At 35.3% G+C, this 20,969-nt stretch overlaps 1 protein-coding gene across 3 annotated transcripts in view; it reads right to left on the bottom strand.

The window, feature by feature from the left end:
* Window positions 1-20,969, bottom strand: part of FSTL5 (follistatin like 5) — a 377,325-nt gene that overhangs the window by 174,035 nt on the left and 182,321 nt on the right. For all 3 annotated transcript variants that reach the window (XM_059470972.1, XM_059470973.1, XM_059470970.1), the window contains one exon: window positions 10,483-10,731. In XM_059470972.1, coding sequence (XP_059326955.1) covers window positions 10,483-10,731 — 249 coding nt within the window. The remainder of the gene's footprint in view (window positions 1-10,482; window positions 10,732-20,969) is intronic.

The following is a 20,969-nucleotide window of genomic DNA, read 5'->3' on the forward strand; positions in this document are numbered from 1 at the left end:
TGTGTTTTCAACTGTTTGTTTTTTTGGGTTTTTTTTTTTTGTATTTGGCAGGGGACGGGTGCATGTGTGGTCTTTGTTTGACCTTTTTTTTTATGGTTTATTTATTTCAAACTTCTAACCCAGTATTCTCTTCCTTGGGCTCCCTTTTACATCTTTCCTGCTTGCAATATAACAAACATTCATCAATTGACTGATTTCAACGAACCTAATCTTCATTAAACTCAGTAGGGAGGACTGAATTAAATCCTGAGATTACTGAAATGATACTGTTAGACAAACTCCCATATAAACTGGAAGATTTTCCCTTTCCCACAGTAATCCTTAGTACTTTGAGATTTTTTGTTAATGAAAATCTGAAACACATAATTTTTAATTTCCTTTAAAAAATTAATTATAAAATACCGTAAAAATGAAAGAAAGCATTAACACTCATGTATTGTATGTGTCATTTGTGCTCACTCAGCTATCGAATTTATACCAATTTCATGTACTCAATATTAGATGGGGTTTTAATCTTTTACCAGCTTGGGTTTTTTTTCCCCTACAAGATTTATCACAAAAGTATGTTTTTCCAACTACCATAGCTAAAATGTCTGCTTTAAAACTTCATCATACAGTAAAGAAGATAGATATATTCCCATTGCGGCCATTCACCACCTGCTTAAGCAAATACACTTCAAGATGCTTCTACAATTGTGATAAAGTGACAGCAAATCTAAGAGCACACAGAGCTCATATTCTAAAATGATGATTGTACAACTATAGTTTGCATCATAAGGGACCAATAAAAAGCTTTATGTTCTGTTTGAATGGCAAGGACTTGTATAAAAAAAAAAAGATGAATAGGAAAATAACAAAGAACTGATGCATTCAGCAGTTGTCTTAAATTTAGAAGCACTAATGAAAGTTCTTGACCGTAATTAGTATTTAACACTGCAAGGATATTTTTCCCTCTTTCAGGTTTTTTTTAGTGATACACAAGGCTTGCCATTTTACTAGATCCCAGGAGTGCTTTTTTCTCATTTTCCAGGTGGGATTAAGAGTATGGAGTGCTCATGATTAACAACACTTCTGCTATTCTCCATGCATTTAGATTTTTATTCTTCTAATTATCAAAGTGATGACTGGGAAATGCTAATTCATAGCTTCCTCCTTGCACACTGAAATACCCTGACAAACAGGCTGAATACTAAGTGAAAACTTGCAGTTTTATTAGTCAATAGCACTTTTTTATTCTGTAAAACAAATATTATTAGACAGATAGTAAATCTGCATTAAAACACTGCTAATAGCAAAACTTCAATGCACTGCCTGTTTACCAGGATTCTTAGCAATAACCCTCTAGAAAATACAGCTAAGAATTCTACTGCTTTAAGGCCAACATCAGCAGTTTTCTTTGGCATAAATACTTTTCTTTGTAGAGATTCAGCAGACTTGGTCTCTAAATGGTGAGAAGAAAAAAAAAAGAATCTCCACCATCTGCTCCAGCCCTGAGGGAAACAAACTTTCCTGGCAGTATATAGTTCAGGATTTAATTGCACCCAAAGCCAATACAAATACATGCAAAAATATAAAACATCACTCTTAGTGAGTGGAAGTTTTGTATAATTTTATTTTAGCTTATTTCTTAGGGCTATAGTTTAACTTATTTTTGCTATAATCAGTTTTCCTTTATTTCTGTTGTTTGCTTTCAACAATTTTAAAATAAATTCACATTATCATTCCAGATAAAGCGAAAGCTAAAGGATCTAATCAGATTTTATCACCCACTTTATCAAATTTTATTTACTCTCTGCATGAGTATCAGGAGAAGTACACTTGCTAAGGCAAATGAGAACGACTAGTTTCTTCATGAAAAGTAAAAACTCCAAATAACAAATTTTAAAAATTTCATAGGAATTATTATAAACAATCAGTAATAAAGATCTGGTTTCAATGACAGCAAAAGGGAGAAGTTCAGAGCCAAACAAGAAGAAAAATAAATTAGAATGAGGCAAAAATTAACTATTTTGATTTCCTGAAATTAATCTTTTAAAATCAGTTTCAGCTGGAGGATTCTTTGGACCATTCTATATAAATTTAAATATGAGCCACATTTTTTTATCCTCAGGATAAAGTCTGATAATATAATCTATTTTAATTGCAGTTTATGCCAAAAGCATTGTATAATCAGCAATTCCATGACCAAAAAGTGCTGTAATTGAATCACTGAATTTAGGTCTCTATCCATCTTTAAATTATCATCTTCTGCTTTCATTGTTCTCTGTTACAGAAGTAACAGTATAAAGTCTGGTTACAGTGGTATATATACTTTTTTTTTAAACTAAGTTATATCAAAACTGCTAAGTCCTGGCAGTAAATAGAATATATACAATGTTCATCAAAATCATGTCACTTTATTTATTTAATTTACCTGTCTATGACACAATTGACAGAGTATACTGCTCAAGTCTTCTTTAGAAAGTGCTTATGGCTACTTATTTTCTGGCTGCTTCTAACACATGCTCATACTATAACTTTAAAAATTAAAAGCATAACAATAACATGGTAGCTGACATCACAAGCATGGTGGCATGAAGCTTTCTTTGCTTTCTTGTCACAAGATGAGAATAACCAAAGGGAAAAACTGGAAGTCATCTGGGTGGCAGTGTACTAAGAAATGTAATTTGGAAGCATCTGGCTGTTGCATTTCATTACTTATATTCTGCACAATTAGATTCCAAGGAATTTGAAAAAAATACACAGCTGAAAAATATTTACAGATATTGACAATTTGCCTAAACTAGCTATTGTCAACTGAGTATATGAAGTTTCTTTAAACCAATTTCATTTCTCAGGTTTCACTAGGATGCTACAGACTACAAACAAGCAAATAAGCCTGAAATGGCAATGCTACAGTTCTAGTTTAGTTTCCTGTAAACCCCACTGACCATCCTATATTAAAAGAGACTAAATGGCAAACCACAAGAGAAAGCTTTTAACGTACAGGTTTTATCCACTGTAAATTTACTTACTCCATCCATTATTAGCTAGTAGAGCCAGAAATGTAAATTAAATATAATTATTGCAGGCCTACTTTTCTTCAAAATATTCAGATTTTGTAAAAGAAGCTACGGCTTTTTTTTAAGTTGGTAGAGCATATAGTAGCCAACTTGAATTACAAATATCATGCCAAAGCCTTGTATATGTATCCAATTGCTAATGATTTTTAAAGGCCAACAATATGTTCCATCAGAAAAAATTCCCACAAGAATTAATGGTAATTCTGACGTTATTTAATTAAAACTTTTTACAGTTTCCATCAGACCAACCATGTTCATTAGTTTAAGACTCTGTACTTTAAACTTAAAAAATTATGTTTCTCACTTAAATGTCTGTCTGAACACAAGACTTCCTCTATTTACCACAAATTTATGACAAAACATGTAGTTTGACTTATCACATAATAATTTTCAATATCCCATACCACCAATTTGATAGTAAAAAATAATTTTTTAATTATTTTGAAGTACAAGCAGCCATTTTGTCACTACATTATGCACTACTGTTACGTGTTTTCTTCCAGTTTTAAAAACATTTGCTATCCTCAATACTAGGCACTACCAATATTTATTTTAGAATGTCACAAAATCAAATTGTGTGGTGGTTTATTTTTGCGTTTTCCCAAAATTTTTATAAAGGCTACTTGAGCACAGAAATTGAGACATGATTTGAACCATACCTGTTCAATCCTTGTACTGCCAGCAACACATCAACAATTTTCTGACCGTACTGAAAAAGCAGGAAAGCAAAGAATATTCTATCCTATGAGTGGCACTGCCCTATCCACAGGCCCAAGTTAGAGGTTTGAAAGGAGGGCACCAGCAGAACTCTGTCCACTGATTACACTTTGCCAGAGCTCTACTTCTCTTTCTCTGATCTCTCCAATTCTTCCTCAACAATACCAGAAACTACTGGCTGAATTTTAGCACCATGAGCTACATTCTGTTTGTTCAAAATCAGGCTGAAGGTGTATAAGTAAGGATGGTTTTTTCCGAGACTCTTATCCACAGAATGGCTGAGGTTGAAGGAAACCATAAGAAATCATCTGGTGCTGCTCCCCTGCTCAAGAAGGGCCGCCTAGAGCTGCTTGCCCAGGACCACATCCAGCCAAATTTTTAGTATCTACAACGAAGAAGAGTTTACAATGTTGGTTGTCTGATTCAGTGACTTGGCAGAGACTTGAGAACGCAGCTGTGAGGTTAATACAGCTTCTTTGAACAGATTCAACATCATTACTGGAAAAACTTTTAAATTTTTTTAAATTTTCTACCAGTGAAAATCTGTGATGTCCACAGACCCACTTCTTTGTGCGGTATCAAACAGCAGTGATGACCTTACAAGAAATTTTAAACTGCATTAAGGTTGTACAGAGATTAGCTAGAGAACACTAATTCTTCATCACTATGTGAATGTAGAATACATAATAGGTTAGAACTGATTAACAGATTTATCCCAGAATTGCAGACATTTATATACAAAGATTTATATACACTGAAAGGATGTCTTTGCAGTATATCCTTAGCCAAGCAATAAAAGCCAAATCTATATTCATAACTTGTTTCAGGAGTTGCCCCCACTGCCACTGCCCCATCCAACATTTCAGAAGTTTGACCTCAATGCAAAGGAGGAAAGAAAGAGCAGAGTTCAAGACTTTAGCTGCAAAGATATACAATATCACCCACAGCAGTGAAGCAGGGAATATTGAATGTTCAGTTTTTAAATTAAGCTTCTTATATGCATGTCCTCATAAATACCTTGAATTTAGCTTCACTCTGCAGATCTAGTAGCAGATATTACATATGTTGGCCTCATCTGCCAGTTAGTTTAAGCCATTTAAAGTAACACTGGGGAATTTAAAAGAGATATTTGAGACAAATCTTGCATAGATATTGCAGGAAAAAACAGCAGTTTTCCAAATCTCATGAGCAATGCAACTCAGGAAAATGAACTGTGTGGGGATAGCACAGTAGAGGAACAGTGCTAAAATTTATGGTATGGTTTCCAAGGGTACTAAAAAGATCCAGCTTTCTGTTGGTTAGAGCATCACTTTCCAACAAAGTGCAGAAAGAAGTACCACACCAGCCATTAACAGGGATTTTTACCACTCTGTGAATGGGCAATTACTAATGTTATCCCTGCAGGAAATCAGGAGTTAATATTAATTTCTTAAGTGTTACACTAAAGGGAAGATATGTAGATCATAGGCTGGATTAGTAATCTAAATCTAATAATTCCTACACACTATCAAATGTTTTAAGATCAAGCAGAAACTTCGAGTTCTGAAAGATTTTTTTCAGATTTCTTTTCACAATACAGCTTGTGTTGAACATATACTTCTGGAGTGATAACTGAAGCTTGACACTTTATTGGCAGCAACCTTAAGGGTGATGTTATATGCAGACATCCAGGCTTTTAGAAAGAGTGTAATAATGATGTTCATGAGAACTTCAACAGAGAAGCCAACTGATAGCCAAAGTAAAAAAGCAAATACATCTTTTAAAAAAGTTTTTTCATTGAAAATACTGGATTGATATTCACATTAACATACCCTAATTTCTTTTGAAAGATGGCTAATGATCAAACTTGAATAATGTGTTTAAGATTTATATAAAAGACAAATGAAATATTTCTAGAAGTGAAACTGATAAAATGACAGACTTTTATGCTTGCTTTGGAAGTATATGAACATCAGGTAAGATTAAATAAATGTCAGTGCTTCTAAATTAATGTGCCAATATTTTAAGAACCAATCTAAGATCACCTAGGGCACAAATCAAACACAAAAATTTAAAAAGTACAATCTTTGAACTAATCTTGTGGAAGTCACTGTCGAGGCTAGATAGGCATCCTAGATCTTTTCTGTCGGATAGTTAGTATTTAGTTCACTTTAACTAATTCCCCCAGCCCTCTTTAAAAAGAAAGAAAGCCTATAGGCTTTTTCCCTAGTATTTACAGTCTGCTGCTGAAATCCTATGTAGCTTTTACTCACAGGATCTGCTGTATGTCAAAAGCTTGCTCTGAATTTGTTTCTGCTTTCTTATTTCATAATTTTTATTTCTTTTCTTGGAATACAAGGCAGGCCACTCGCATCCACCCTGATGATTTCGTAGGACGCCTTCGTATATTTTTTAAGCCATTTACTACTTTTGGTCATTCCTGCAAATGTTTTCTGAACTTTTTCCAGTTTCCTCATACTTACTTTGAATAAGTAATTTGAAAGTCAGTTTCACAGCCAGCTCTTATCCTCTTCTCTGAACAGCTTAGTACTGGGAGCAAGCTTTCCAAGCTACGTTTCTACTTTGTCTTTCAGGAACACTCAGGGGAAAAGCAAATGTCATAGCAGTCTTTAGATATTTAGATATCTAGATATTTCAGTAATAGTAGTAAGAAATCTGAAGCTCACAGACTTTTTAACAGACAAAAATATTCACCAAATTAAAATGAGACAGAAAGAAAAGAAATATAAGAGATTAAAATAATGGTAGTTTCATAAGGGTGTCATAGAAGCTACATAAAAGTAAAAAGCTTACATATGAAGTTAACTTTATTCTACAAATATTCTAGAAAATTCAAAGTATATAGAAGTATTTGCTACATTCCTGAAGATTCAAAGCAAATTGCTATTAGCCATGATGACCAAGTGTATCATTGTATGGAAATAAATATAATGTAAAACATATAAGAAGCTCAGGGTGTATAGAAAATATGTGATGAATTGAATAGAAAGTTTTTAATCTCTAATTAGAATAATCATAAATATTTTACATTTTTTAGATCATTCAGGCTTGAGAGCTCATCTGAAAATGATTGCAGAATTTTCATTCCCTAACATCCAGTTACAGGCCACTGGACTTTATCTGAGGAAAATAGAGGACTCTACAGGTATACAAAATACTTCTAATTTAAATTCATAGAAAAGGAGATTATAAGTAATTAGCTTCTCTGTGGAATTCATTTTGCATCTATATGAGAAGAAATTGAGACAGTTTATTGACTAATTCTCAGGGTCACAGTTGGCATGCAAAAATCTAACCAAGCCAGCAGGAAAAATCATTCAGTGTCTGATGCATCATGACATGCCAATAAGTAACTGAGGGAATAATTACAGGAGTGGAGGAAAAGTAATTTCTAATTTAGTATGGCCATTATCTTGATCCGTGTGAAAAATCTAACATTTACAAAACAGTCTCAATCATCAAGGAAAAACTTTCAACTTCAATTACAGTTTTGCATGTGTTCCACACATATTTCAGGAAAAGGTGTGATTTAATTTGATGTGAAGAAATAAAGATAGCAAGTGAAATGGAAAAAAAAAAAGAAAAAAGGAAGTAGTCCAATGAATCTGGAAATAAATAAGGTACAATATAAAGCACATAATGCATCAGAATTTGAAGTTTTAGTTAAAAAAATAGCATGTCAGCAGAGTACAGCTTTGACACAGCTTTCACTACCACAAAATGTATTTACCAAATGTTTCAGAAATTGCTCTCTCTGAAGGCCTTCATGCTTTTTGTCTGTGTTCTATGCACAGCTTAGCTAAGACACACATTTCTCAGTGATTTAAATGGAGTTTCAACATATAAGCCAAAGATCTCTTTCATTTAGCAAGGCAATCTTTAAATTCCACTTAGCATGTAAGTGTTTAAAAGGGCAATTTTCAAACCATTAAGTAGAACTCATGATGTTTGAGATCAACTATAAATCGTGTGGTTACAAAATGTATTATTCAAATAACTATAGCTACCTAGCTACTATTATAATGGTAATTGGGTATATAGAACGTGAGCTTTTAATTTTTTTTTTCTCCAGACACAGAATACAGTGTTTTCTAGTAAGCTTACTCATTTAAATAAGGTGTCTTTCTCAGCTCCTCTCATCTTGAGCTCCCTACCCAATCTAAAACTTAAAATTTCTGCATCAACAAATATTTCCCCCTGAAGAGGGTAGAACAGAAAATCCAGTAAGAGGATCTGAAGCACAAATACCCCAAAGCACAGCCTTGTTAGAGATAAAATACACAAAAAAAATTGAAAAAAAAACCAGCTAAGTACACAGTAGTTTAATCTGAAAATCAATTAGCAATGAACCAGAAATTAAAAATAACTGCTGTGTTTATGTAGACATTGTTGACAGTGACTATCCTATCATCTAACAGCATCTTGCAGGCATTCCTCCCCCAACACCCCGCCCCAGTTCAGACTAGCCTCTTCTAATGGATTTTGTGAAAGCCTAAACAAAGAACTCAGAATATTTATTTTTTGTTCTTCTTCCAGTTTTTATGGTCTCAGAAGCAGCTCCTTGAAATGAGATCCCTTGTGCTGGAGGATATTAGCTAAATAACAAGGAGGACCTGTGGCAGTGCCCTTCTGACACCATCAGTAGTGATGGGGTTCCCCTTCTCTATCCAGGAGGAGCACTCCTAAGGGGTTTTTCCTATTAGCTTTTTAATATTTTTGACCTGTTACTGGCAGAACCTTCAGCTTTATTGAAGGCAATCTACTAGTGGTTAGCTTAGAAATGTTTTGTAAAAGAATAAATCATATAAAAGTAGTTTGACATCTTCTGCCTCCATTACCATATAGATATGGTGGGTGTTGGAAGATATTTACAAAAGACAGGAGATGTTGGAAGATAGTCACAAAAGGCAACAATGCTTTAACAGCACGGTGCTCCACTACAGCTATGAAGCAGGTGAAGTTAACATACAAGAAAGTCCATATATATGAAATAAGAAAAAGAAAAATAACTGTTCCCATCTCACATGTTGAACACTACTGAAGTCAACATAAGATGAGAAAGAAGGAAAATGAAATATTTCACATTATTTTTAGACATGTAGTTATAGTCCAAACTAGAGAACTTGAGTATCTTCACAAATAACAGTTTGCAGAAGGCATCTCAGACAAGGTCAGTCGGATACCCTAGTTCTTTGCTAAAGACTGTCATTGACTAAAGGAAAAACCTACTTTTAAACTTTTGTAATCCAGCACCTAAATTAGATGTCTGAAGTTGAACATCATTAAGATACTCCATTGTCCACAACAACAAGTGTGAAAGAAGCATGGCGAATTTAAAACAAAGACGAGCTAACAAAATTTAAGGCAACCTTTGGGTTACATTTCTACCTGAAGTACTGTCTCATTTCCATAAATAAATCTCTTTTGTAGCAATGCTATAATTTTTTCCCACACATGCCTTGAAATTATTTCTGTTGTATACACCATACTTCAGAACTGAAATTAGCACCTTAAATTTAAACATTCTGTGGTTTTCTACTGTCATTTCTTCTACCAGAGTACTGCATCATCAAAGTTGTTTTTTTTAAAAAGAGATTGTGATTGCTAAGATGAATGCATTCATGTTTTGTTGTTAATGCACAAACCATTCCCTACAAGCACAATATGTTATACTCCTAAAATCCCATTTCTATTTTCCACTACCTCAGAACATGTGCTACGTGCTTAAGGCCTATATATTGTGATGATATATCAATTTTAAACAGTTAGTCCACAGTTAGTTCTGAACAAAGTTAAACTTTTGCTATTACTTAGATATGGATTCCTGTTAGATTTCCACACTCCCAGTTTAACCTATGGATACCTGTGCATCAGCATTTTTTTTATGAACTTGCAGAGTTTATCATGTTTTCAGGAAGCACTAAAGAGACTAATAAAAAAGGGCCTTATTAAAAAAAAATGCTCTCCCAGCAAAGCCATTCACCTTTTTTTAACCAGTGAAAACACACTCAAAATCTGTCAAAGTACTCACAAATATTCAAACCCTGCACTGGCAGAGTTCCAGAAACCTGCAAGGTGTGCTCAAATTACACAAAAACAGAGCATGTTGCAATTGTTGACATTGTCAGCATAAAATGCTTAGCATAAGGTGTAGCTCTCAGAATTCAAGCTGGCATCTCAGCACTCAAAAGATTAAAAAGTAACTAATCTTGCATGCTTTGATGAGTACAGAAGTAAACTTTTCATTATCCAAATTCAAAGCAAGAAAGACCCATTTAGCCACGAACAAGCCGCTGATCTATCAACTTCAACATCAAATATGAGCACAGGTCCTGCAATCTTCCAAAACTCCTCTGAAACCCTAAATTCTGTTTTTCCTGCAACAAAGATTATCATGCTTCAGGCTCTGGGATATAAGTACATTTAGATGAATGAGGTCAGCAACCGCATTTGTAAAGCAAGCTGCCATAGATTAGTTTCTAAGAGATAACTGGTTTATTCAGGTTAAATGCCTAGAGCATGGAGTATAAACAAAAGGGAAAAAAAATCCATAAGGTATCTCTGGAGTGCAATACTTACTGTATTAATATTTCAAGTCATTTATTCACTCTACACTCGGTGCAGACGCTATAGAGATTTAATTGAACAGCTTGAAAACACACACCCGATAGCAATATTCCAGATATTGTTCAGCCATGCTTACCTTTAAAGAAACAATCTTCATTGTGTACAATGGTGATCTTTTGCTTTTTCAGACAGGCAGCTCTGTGCACTTCACAGTGGTTTTCATAGAATTCTCCATCAGACCCACACACAGGTTTGAAATGTGGCTTGCAGTGCTCCATGCACAGACACTCGGCTTGGCCAGTCTTCCCATTCACAACGCAGTGCCTGCCCAGACCACAGTACTTGTTTTCACATGATCCAAAATGGCCATCCTGACCAAAATACCCTTTAAAAAAAAAAAAAAAAGAAGGTTTTTATTTAATAACTACATTTTCCTTAATTGCATGCAAGGTACAAAAAGGATTGATTTGAGTAAATGAGTTGAGACTAAGTCTTTTGTTACATCCTTGACTAATATTAAATATAGGTTGGCCTGATGTTAAAATATTTAGTGTCTTTATGATGATTTTTTATACTTCTAATCATTGTCATAGGCTAACTGCAATTTAGAGCAAGATCTAGTAACAAAAGTTACTCTTCATTAAAAAATTCATAGTAAATCATTAATTTTTCAATGTATATTGAAGTTTGTCCCCTTAAGATTGCTACATTTTTGCATGCAATAGAACAATGTATTCGCTAGAATTTAGACCATAGGATTGGTCTCAAATTGAAAGAGACCCATAAGGATTGAATCTGACTCTGTGCTCCTTTGCAGGACTACCTGAATCTAAACCACGTGATTAATAGCATCTTCCAGAAACTCCACAAACTCTGACAGGCAGATAAAATGGACTTTTACACATTGAGACTGGTCCATGAGAACAACTAAAGCAGAATCAGGACTCTGAATCAATATGGAGGATTTAAAAACAAAAAATGACCAAACTTCTGTGGTGGCATTACAATGACATTTCAGGAAACAGAACGTGGAAGAGCAGGACTGATATATCAACTGAATGGTGGCTAGAAGGAGTCACCTGAACCTCTAAGCGGTATTTCAATTATGACAAATGTGATTTGGAGGGCAAACAGAGCTTTAAGACTGCTGCAGTAGAAATAGAGGAGTTTCTGCTGGCCACAACTTTCAGTTCCTTCTGCTCATAAAAAAAGGAAATGCATTGTCTACATTAGACTACCAAAGCCATCTGCTTTCTATGCTAAATGTGCTGCTGCCACCATGTAAGATAAGCACTGTTGTCAGTAGTAGATCTCTTGGTGAAAGGGGAAGTTCAGTGCACAGTAATATTTCCCAATTATATGCCCAGTTTCCATTTTGACTGCCATAGAACTAACTATGGCTTCTTGGCAAGAGAAAGTGTATGATGTGAAAACAATGGGAATATGAAAACAGAAACAAAATAGCAATTATTAATAAATAGGCTTTCTGACAACATAATTGTGTCATAAAGTATGTATAAAAATACTAAAATGCCTCCAAATGTAGGAACAGACACTGTCCTTCACAGTTACCTAATTTTATTCTCTCGCTTTGTACTCCTAATGTCCAGAACAAACACCTGTTATTCTAATGCCTTGCAATACTTTCCTTATCCTCACATCCTAGCTGAATCCATCGTTGGCTAACCCATATAAAAATAGCATGAAGAAGCAAATTACAATGCATAATTTGGTAGCAATTTGATCATTATGGATTCAATTTCCATAGCAAAATGTTAATATGTCAATACAATAGCTTGAAGCACATTTCTTCAAGCCACTGAGAATTTATGTTCTTAACTTCAGTGGCAGATATAAAATCTCGCCACTTTTTCTTCTGAAGCCTATGGGTCTATTAGACAACCATGCTTTGATTTCTTGCTTTCTCATACAGCACAAATGTTCTAGACAAACGTACTACAGAAAGCACACAACCATGAAATTTGGCTCTAATGACATGCTTTCACTATGTTACTTGGTGACAATTTCAGCACAAATTGAGAGGACTACATATTCATCTCAGGTGTTGTATGGCAGATATAACTAAGCCACAGTGATTTTTATACACTTGTAAAGGCCCAACTGATGGTGGGTTAACCTGCTCATTCACCAAAATTACTTGAAACAGGAAAATCCAATTCAACGTTAAATTGTTCCCATAAGTTTTTGAAAGCATTCCTCCTTGTGCCAACGTATCACCACTATACATGAGCAACAGACATAGACTGGCAGAAATTAATGTAAAGCAAATTTCCCTATTTTCTTATACAAAAGCTAAGCTCAGGTAAAGCTTTGGAATACCCAAGAGTGCTTTGCAGCACAGGTCATGTATTCACATTACAGAATGCAAGAACTTCTTTGAAGTGATGATATTGTTCCAGTTTGAGGACAAAGTACATAAACCATTATTATTTATGCTTTCTGAACTGAAGATAAAGATCTCAAAACACATCTGACAACTGCTCTGAATTATTGAGAGGTGTGTGGTGACTCAAAAATATACTGTGCTGTATGATATGAAAATAGAATTCATTTAATACTTCTCTTGGGACTTCATCTTAGCACTATAATTGAATCTAATGCCTGAATGCAAAACACCTTCTTTCAGATAAGGGAGAATAATTTACATTACATATATTGATATTTATAATATTGGTATTTGCCAACATATACCAATTATGTACAGCAATAAACAAACAATTTTTATGCCTTAATGAAAAACTGTATTTATGTTTTGTAAAAAAATGTAAAAGATGTTTTATATATGTCTTCATTTTACACCATTAACTACTCCAAAACAATACATAAATTTGCATACATCACTGCATATGCAACTCCTTCAACTGAAGTCTGTGGTAAAATTCCCACTGATCTCAAGAGAAGCAGGATTCTTTCTCCAGATACAATCTAAAGCCTTCAGTCAGCATTATGTTACAGCCATAAGTTTTGGCATGTTTAATAGGCACTATTCTGAACTGAGAAGGAGCAGCTATGTGGTGTTTACAGTAGATACTTCAGAAAAAACACTTAGAAGTGTACTCTGAAGCACTCCACCAAATTGTAGTTACTAGATTACCAGATGACTCACAGCAAAGAAATAAATTAAAACCATGAAATTCCAAAACAGGTAACAAAATGCTCACATAACCATAAATTTGAATTAAATATGCACCCACTTATGAAAACATAAACAAATCAATCTAAAGAGGTACTGAGAAATACCAAGAAATGGGTCTAGATATAAGTTTAAAAAAAAAACGAACAACCAAAACCCAGCTTCAGTAAAACCAATTTCTGCTGCTTTTCACTGCTCAAGGCCAAATTGCAAAAATCAAAATCACTATATTTGGCAAATCCTTAATTTTATTTTTTGTTTCCAAAATGCTACTTCCATAATTTTGATATTGGAATGGAACTGCTACTAAGCTACAGGAATCTTGCCATTAACAAAAAAGAAATCACATTTTAAACAAATATGGGCTGTGGCATGCAGCCCATCCATGAATGGCTGACTATGTCAGTCGCCATCAGGAAATTGACACTATTACTATTCATTCCTGGATATATTATTATTGAAGGTATACTTTTGATACCTTGATAACAGATGAGGTTTTTTTCAGTTTCTTGGGGTTTTTTAGGGGATTTGTTTGGTTGTTTGCTTGGGTTTCTTGAATGTCAGTATAGCTAAATCTCCTGGGATAAAATTGCTTAGGGTACATCACCCCTGCAGGACACCATCATAATCACAAACACTGTTTTTCAGAAGGCTCTTGTTCTACCTAAGCACACATTTTAGAACGTAAATCAGTCTGAGAAGAACTTAGGATACCATATTTAGATATAATTCAGTAATTTAGCTGGAAGGTAAGCAGCACATTCAATATTAAGAGATGGAAAGCCAATAATTTGGGATGAAAAATAATCTAGCCATAAACGCAAATATTTTTCCAGCAATTGTTATTGCTTATGTGATGACAGACAAGTCTACATTTGTCAAATGCCATAACACAAAAACAGGGAACCATGTACACATATGAGCTATGTACTCTGAATTTTCAACTAAAAAAGTATTATATTAACACATTTTGAGAGGAAACAAAATGTACTTTGTTCCATCTGAAAATAAGAAACATTGAAATTATAACACCCTAAAGTTAAAAAAAAAATTTCACTTTAACAACTCTCACTAAAAATGTATTGCACGCAAAACAGTCAAAGCAGTCACATAGATTTTTCAGATCCTCTTGAAATTTAAAACTCTAAACAGATACCAAATAGAAGGGCAGAAGTTTTCATTTTTAGACAGTAAAGTAAAATAGCTTTAACTTAAAAAAAAACCCAAAAAACCCAAACCAAAAAAACCCAAAGAGTTTCAAGTTTTCAGCTGGGATTCCTCATACAGGCTGCCTATTTAAAGGATACTTCAACAGCATCCATAGCTGAGCAAGTTGTAGGTCACAATTTGATTCATTTACATCTGGGAATTAAGCTGATGTTTTAGCATGTTAAAGACTCACAGAAATACACACAGATACTTTATCCTTTTATCTAATCAGTTTAGAGAAACATTGCACAGTGAAACTTTGGAAATTCACGAGAGTATGAATCACCATGTTCTACAGCTGGCCCAGGGCTGGAACACACACACAGGCTTTCCGTGTGCTGAGCATTCTCTCACAAACTCAGACTGTTTTCTTACTTCCCTAACAACATAATTTACATTCATGACTTCTTTCCTAACTGGCTGCATCACCCACGTGTCATGAAAAACAAAGTGGTAGTACTTTTCAAGACAATGCAGTGATATTTTGTGTGCAAATAACTAATGGTAATTTCTCGGGTCAAAAGACCTGTGGTGTCATTATCCCCTCTTCTACTTAAAACCATTCTGTAAATTACAATTCCACCTCTACAGCTGTATCTTTCATAGATAGTGTATTAAGCAAAGGCCCAAGCAAGACTGTAATCCTTATTTTAGTAAGTGCTCAGTGTAGTCTCAGGTTTTAGTAGCAAACAAGATTTATCACCACCTACCATTAAGACTCATAGGGCATTAACACTGAGCAAGACCCCAGTATGACCTGTGAGAATCTGCTCATAAATATTAAGCTCCAGATTTTTCCTGTTTTTGAACTGTAGCATTTTAGCAACAGTTCTTTAACAATTCTTTTATTTCACTAGCCAGAACAGCTTGTAATTACATTGACTCAACATGACACTAAATCTGCACTACTCATTATCCCTAAGTCTTGGTATATTAAATTCTTCAGAAATTTAGATTTTTTTTATTTTGGATAGGAATATTTTGGGCAGTGGACAAAATTTGAAGAAAAGAGTGGATTATTTGAGAGTAAATAAAAAAATGTTCAAAAATTTGCCAATATAACAATTACAGTAATGAATTTCCACCACGCAACAGTGCATATCTTAACAAACTGAAAGAACTAGTGGCTCAAAGATGGGAGGGTGGGGAAAAAAGGACAAACAAAAGCCCGAGAGCCCTGCAGGAGCAGGATGAGGAGCTGCAGCCCATGGCCTTTACAAACAGTCCCTTGCAGCTCACAGCCCTGCTCCCGCCTGCAGCAGTGAAAGAAAATCATACACATGGCTCACCATTATCTTCCTCTGGCATGGTTTTCTTTCAGCACCAGGCAAGTAAGGTCCAATGCTTTACATTAAAGTCTATTCTGCCTGTGTGTAAAGTAAGTTTTTGGCTGGGTCTTGTACTCTCCTTTCCTTCCTTCTTCCCTGCCTTCCCCCTCTGCCCTCAGACATACACCTACATTTCCTCTTTCCTTCCCAGTAGGGGCACTGGAAGTATTGTGAAGATTTATACCTCCATAGAACATGACTGAAATCTTCTGGTGGACTCAGTATTTATCACTGAGGAACAACTTACAGAAATTGACACAGGCATTATGACTGTACAGGATTTTTTCAACCTTAAAAGTCAAGCCTAAATACACTTAGGAGAATACGGACTCTATATTCAAATAAAATTACTTTCTTATTGCCCTATAAAGGTAAGTTGGAACAAATTAGAAGAATGTGCCATGCTTTTAAAGGAAATAATTTGCAAAACTTCAGTAAGAAAAAGGAGAACAAAATAATGCCAAGTAATATCAGGGAGATCTGTAAATGCTGAATTGCCTAGCTATTAACCTGAAATATTGAAACCTCCCATGAAAGTGCATCTCTCAGCCAGAAACAGTCAAGTTAGCATCTTTGATCATATGAATTTGTTTTTCTTGCCAGCACTTAGAAGCCGTCTTCAGCAAAATTCACAGATTTAGTTTCCTCAGAATAGAGAAAAATCAAATCATACCTCCTTTACTTGATTAAAATTGAAGACCAAGAACAAATATGCCACATAAGACAATGAGGAGAAGTGACAATACCACCACAACTACACAAAAACCTCTTTTGCTTTTTAGGTAGAAACTTTTCCCCCTTTCCAGATCCTTCACCTGCTCCTCTCTCATCCTCGTAGCAACCCCTTTATAATCTTGCTCCACTCCAGGTGCCCACATCAGGGGGCTCAGCAGCTGCCTGACCCTTGCCTCCTGCAATTACAAAGCATTTCCACGTGTCCCTGCATCTGTAAACTTTCTTGCTCACTAACAGGGCTGTGAAACACCTGTTTGATATCAGAGAAAATGCCTGTGACAACTCCACTAGGGAGCCTTTCCTCCTGTGAGGTGCCTGTTCAAATCTCTGCCCACACCAAAGTCAGGGTGAGCATCCCAGTTGTGCTGAGCAGGGCTCTGCCCTGTGCCCACACAGCAAGGTCCTGTGTGCCACCTCACCTGCCAGCTCCCCCAGGTGACATCACTCTCCTGGCAAGCACAGCCCTCATGCTCATGGGAACCAAGGCGTTGCCCAATTCTCCCTCACTGCTAGGAGGTGATTCTTGGGCACCTTGAACTTTGTAAAAATCTCCTTCATTAATCACCCTGCTCACATTTGAGCAGTGACCATTCAATTTATAAAATGGTCTGTGGGCTCCAGACATGCTACTCGCCTTACACGAGGGGAATGGAAAATGCACACAGGTCTGACACCAACAGCTGAATAGATTTGAATTAAGAGCACTGCTGGCTCTAAGTGTAAATATAGACTAGTGTCTTTGAGCAATTTCAAGCCAGTAATTCATTACTTTCAATAAAATCCTTAGCTCCAATTAGCATTAGCTGTGGTTGTCTTTTTCACATATTATCTTTATTTTGAAAAATGCTTATAATTCATTTAACATCAAACCAGTGGCAAAAAGAGTTTAACACAAAGCAGAAACAAATTACATGTTTGCCTCATCACAGATACATGGACCCTTATTCAAATGGCCGATTGCTTTTCAATTGCAGCACAGCAGGCAATCCTCTATTCTGCCAAACACATCACCCTATGTCAGCAAGAGCAGGAAATGTGCATCATAGTGACAGCAGTTTTGCAAAGGTCATAGTCTGAACAACCTTTCACACATTTTAAGCTTATTTGAAATAAGGCTTTATGAATATCACAAAGGGCTAGCTTAGTTCTCAGTCAGACAAAACAACTTATTTTTTTTTTTGTTATTCACAAGCCAAACTGATTAGTTTCAGCAACAATGATGAAAACAATCAAAACAATCAAAAGTTTTGAGTAAATTATTGACTAGAATTTTCCTTTTACTTAGTTAAAATTAGGGAGGCTGTTAGGATTTGGTTTCAAGAAGAAGGTTGCAAGAAGTAGGCTGTTAGGATTAGGTTTCAAGAAGGTTTAACTGCCATATCACACAATAATATTAACTGCTCCTTTTTGGCCAGCTTCGACATGAAGAAGACATTTTGAGCTAATAGTATGGTAAAAAACTATTGTTTCCTTGATAGCTACATATGGCTTTCCCTGGGATTAAATATGTTTCTGTATGAAACAACATTATAAAGAGAAAATTTAACTCATCCCTGATCAATTAGCTGCCATGAAATAGGTAATTCAATTACCCATGGTAAAAACTAGCATACCATATTACAGGTATTATTCAATTTCTGTGTTAGACATTGAAACAACACTGTTTTGCTGAAGTTTTTAACTTCAAAGCCCTTCTTACAGATAAATCTGTGATGTCTTTCTGCCACCTTCCCCAGGGACCTGTACTAGAAAAAGCAGCACACACATTGAGCAGCATTTAAACCATATGGTTAAAGCGCAGCAGCATTTCTGTTCAAGGAAAGCTAAAGAAGAAATGTCAAGTATTTTCAGTTTTACTGATGTGAAATACTTGCTCCTAATAAATTTGACACTGTCCTTTTTTTCGCAGTTGTTACAAAGGAACTGTGGTGGGTTGGCCCTGTATACCACGTACTGCCCACCCGATTGCTTGCTCACTGTCACAGGAATACAGAGGGAATTCAGTAAGGAATTCTTTCATTAATTTCCACTGGTAGGCAGATGCCCAGCCATCCTCTGAAAAGCAGCAGAAGTAACAGGGCCATGTCTTAACCACCAGTATTCCCCCCTCCAGTCCGTCCTCCTCCTTTTGCCCAGCTGCCATCACTGAGCAGAATGTTTCATGGAGTGGGATGCCCCTTTGGCCAGCCTGGGCCAGCTCCACCAGCCATGTCTTCTCCCAGCTTCCTGCTTCCAGAGGGGCACAGTGGAAATAGAAAAGGCCTTTATGTTATTCAAGAATGTTCAGTGTCAAACTCGGCACCGTTGTGGTCACCGATGAGAGCATTATGTGGGCTGCTTTCATGACAGAAAGACCCAGTACAGGAACACTGTGGGAGCTTCAAGAGATTTTCCAGGCATTAATAACCCCACAAAGGGCATGTGGGTGTGTGTTCTGTAATCCAAACTGTTAATCAGTGGCACATTATGGAAAAAAGTATATTTAGAAGAATATCACGATATTTCTGTTATATGGAATTTCTCATTCAATTTCTTCTACAAAAGCAGTAAGATACTAACAATTTCCATCTCCTTTACATGTGTGAAACACAAACACATGAAAATTAAAGATTATTAAGGTAAGATACCATCTTTACAGGCCCTTCAGAAAGAACAGCAAAACACTACACGCTTGTATATATGAGTATAGCTCTCAGAGACATTTAGCTAACAAACCTGGACAGCAATGACACGTGTGGAATTCTGAAAAGAAACAAGAACAAAACAAAACACCGATAACACCAAAAAAACCCCAAAAACTCCCCAAAAAGCAACATACAAAAGCTAAATATTTTAGAGATAAGAGAGAGTTTTAAAAATAATATTTCTATAAATAACATTTTCCTAGAAGAAAATAATCTTAATTATGCTTAAACTTTCCTGACTTAATTTTGCCATTTTAAGTAAGCTTAATTTGATGCAGAGTCCCATGCATTGTGTATACACCTCTTATCTTTTTTTTTTTTTTTTCAGAGCAGGACTGATCCTATTTGCTCCATATATTCAGGGAAGTTGTGGGGTTTTTCTGAAGATGTTAGAATTAACCCAAAATACCTACGAATATGAAAAAATCACACTGAAATCTAAGTGGCATTAACACAAAAATGCAAAATGCTTTTCCAGACCTCTTTAAGAAGGGAATACTGCTCTATGAAAATAAAAAAAAAAAATATTAAAAAGTACCAAAAATCTTTGTCCTGACATATGAGAATAGTCTACCCAAACAATCCATTTAAAATTATTTCCACATCTATGTATGTCTATTAAAAAACACCTGAAAAAGAGATGCCCACTCAAATATATAAGTGATTACTTTCACAGAACAGAATGCCTGAGTGAGGTGATTCAATCAAGCAATGTGACTACTGAAAAGTTTTTCTGTGCTTAGACTAAAGATATTTTCTGTGATATATAATTCCTAGGAAGTAAAAGAGAAAAAAGTATAGTTTTCCTGCTAAACCTGAGTAATACAGTTACAATTTTATATCCAGCAGTCTTTATGGAAATAGTTTGCTATCAAATTGATTATTCTCTTCTAATAAATATGCAAAAGCAAACTAAAGTCAAAATACAAACAGTTCTCTCGCCTACTCCATGGAGAATCAATCTTATGAGAAAACCATATATATCTTTACGAATGAGAAAGCATTTAGCTTTCAACAGAAAGAAAAATTCTAGTCAGATATTTCAACAGTCATGTTTTTTGTATTAGTTGATATAACTTCTGTCTAGTGACAAATTGCACATCTAAACACAGAAAAAAACACAACTTTTTCACAGATAATACTAGAATTTGATAAAAACCACCAGCATTCTACATAAGAACCAATCTAGGGCTACAGTAATAGATAATCCTTATTACGCATTTAAGAAATACAAGCTACAGAACTAATTGTATGAAAACAAAAGAGATAATTTTAAACTCCAATTCAATGGGGTGCTGTCTACAAGAACATTTCTAGTGATGCATAGCTTCCTGGTTCATCTGTCACATTTCCTCCCACCAGAAAAAGGCAGAGTGTTAAACTGAAACCTCTGGCCACCACAGCTACCAAGCCCTGTCTGCTGTTTCAGTGGTTTAGCTACTGAAGCGCAGAAATATTTCAAATGAATGACAACAAAAATCCTGTTATAATACTTGTTGCATATAGAGTTTCT

Source organism: Ammospiza nelsoni, chromosome 4 (genome assembly GCF_027579445.1).
Source record: "Ammospiza nelsoni isolate bAmmNel1 chromosome 4, bAmmNel1.pri, whole genome shotgun sequence".
Taxonomy (NCBI): Eukaryota; Metazoa; Chordata; class Aves; order Passeriformes; family Passerellidae; genus Ammospiza; species Ammospiza nelsoni.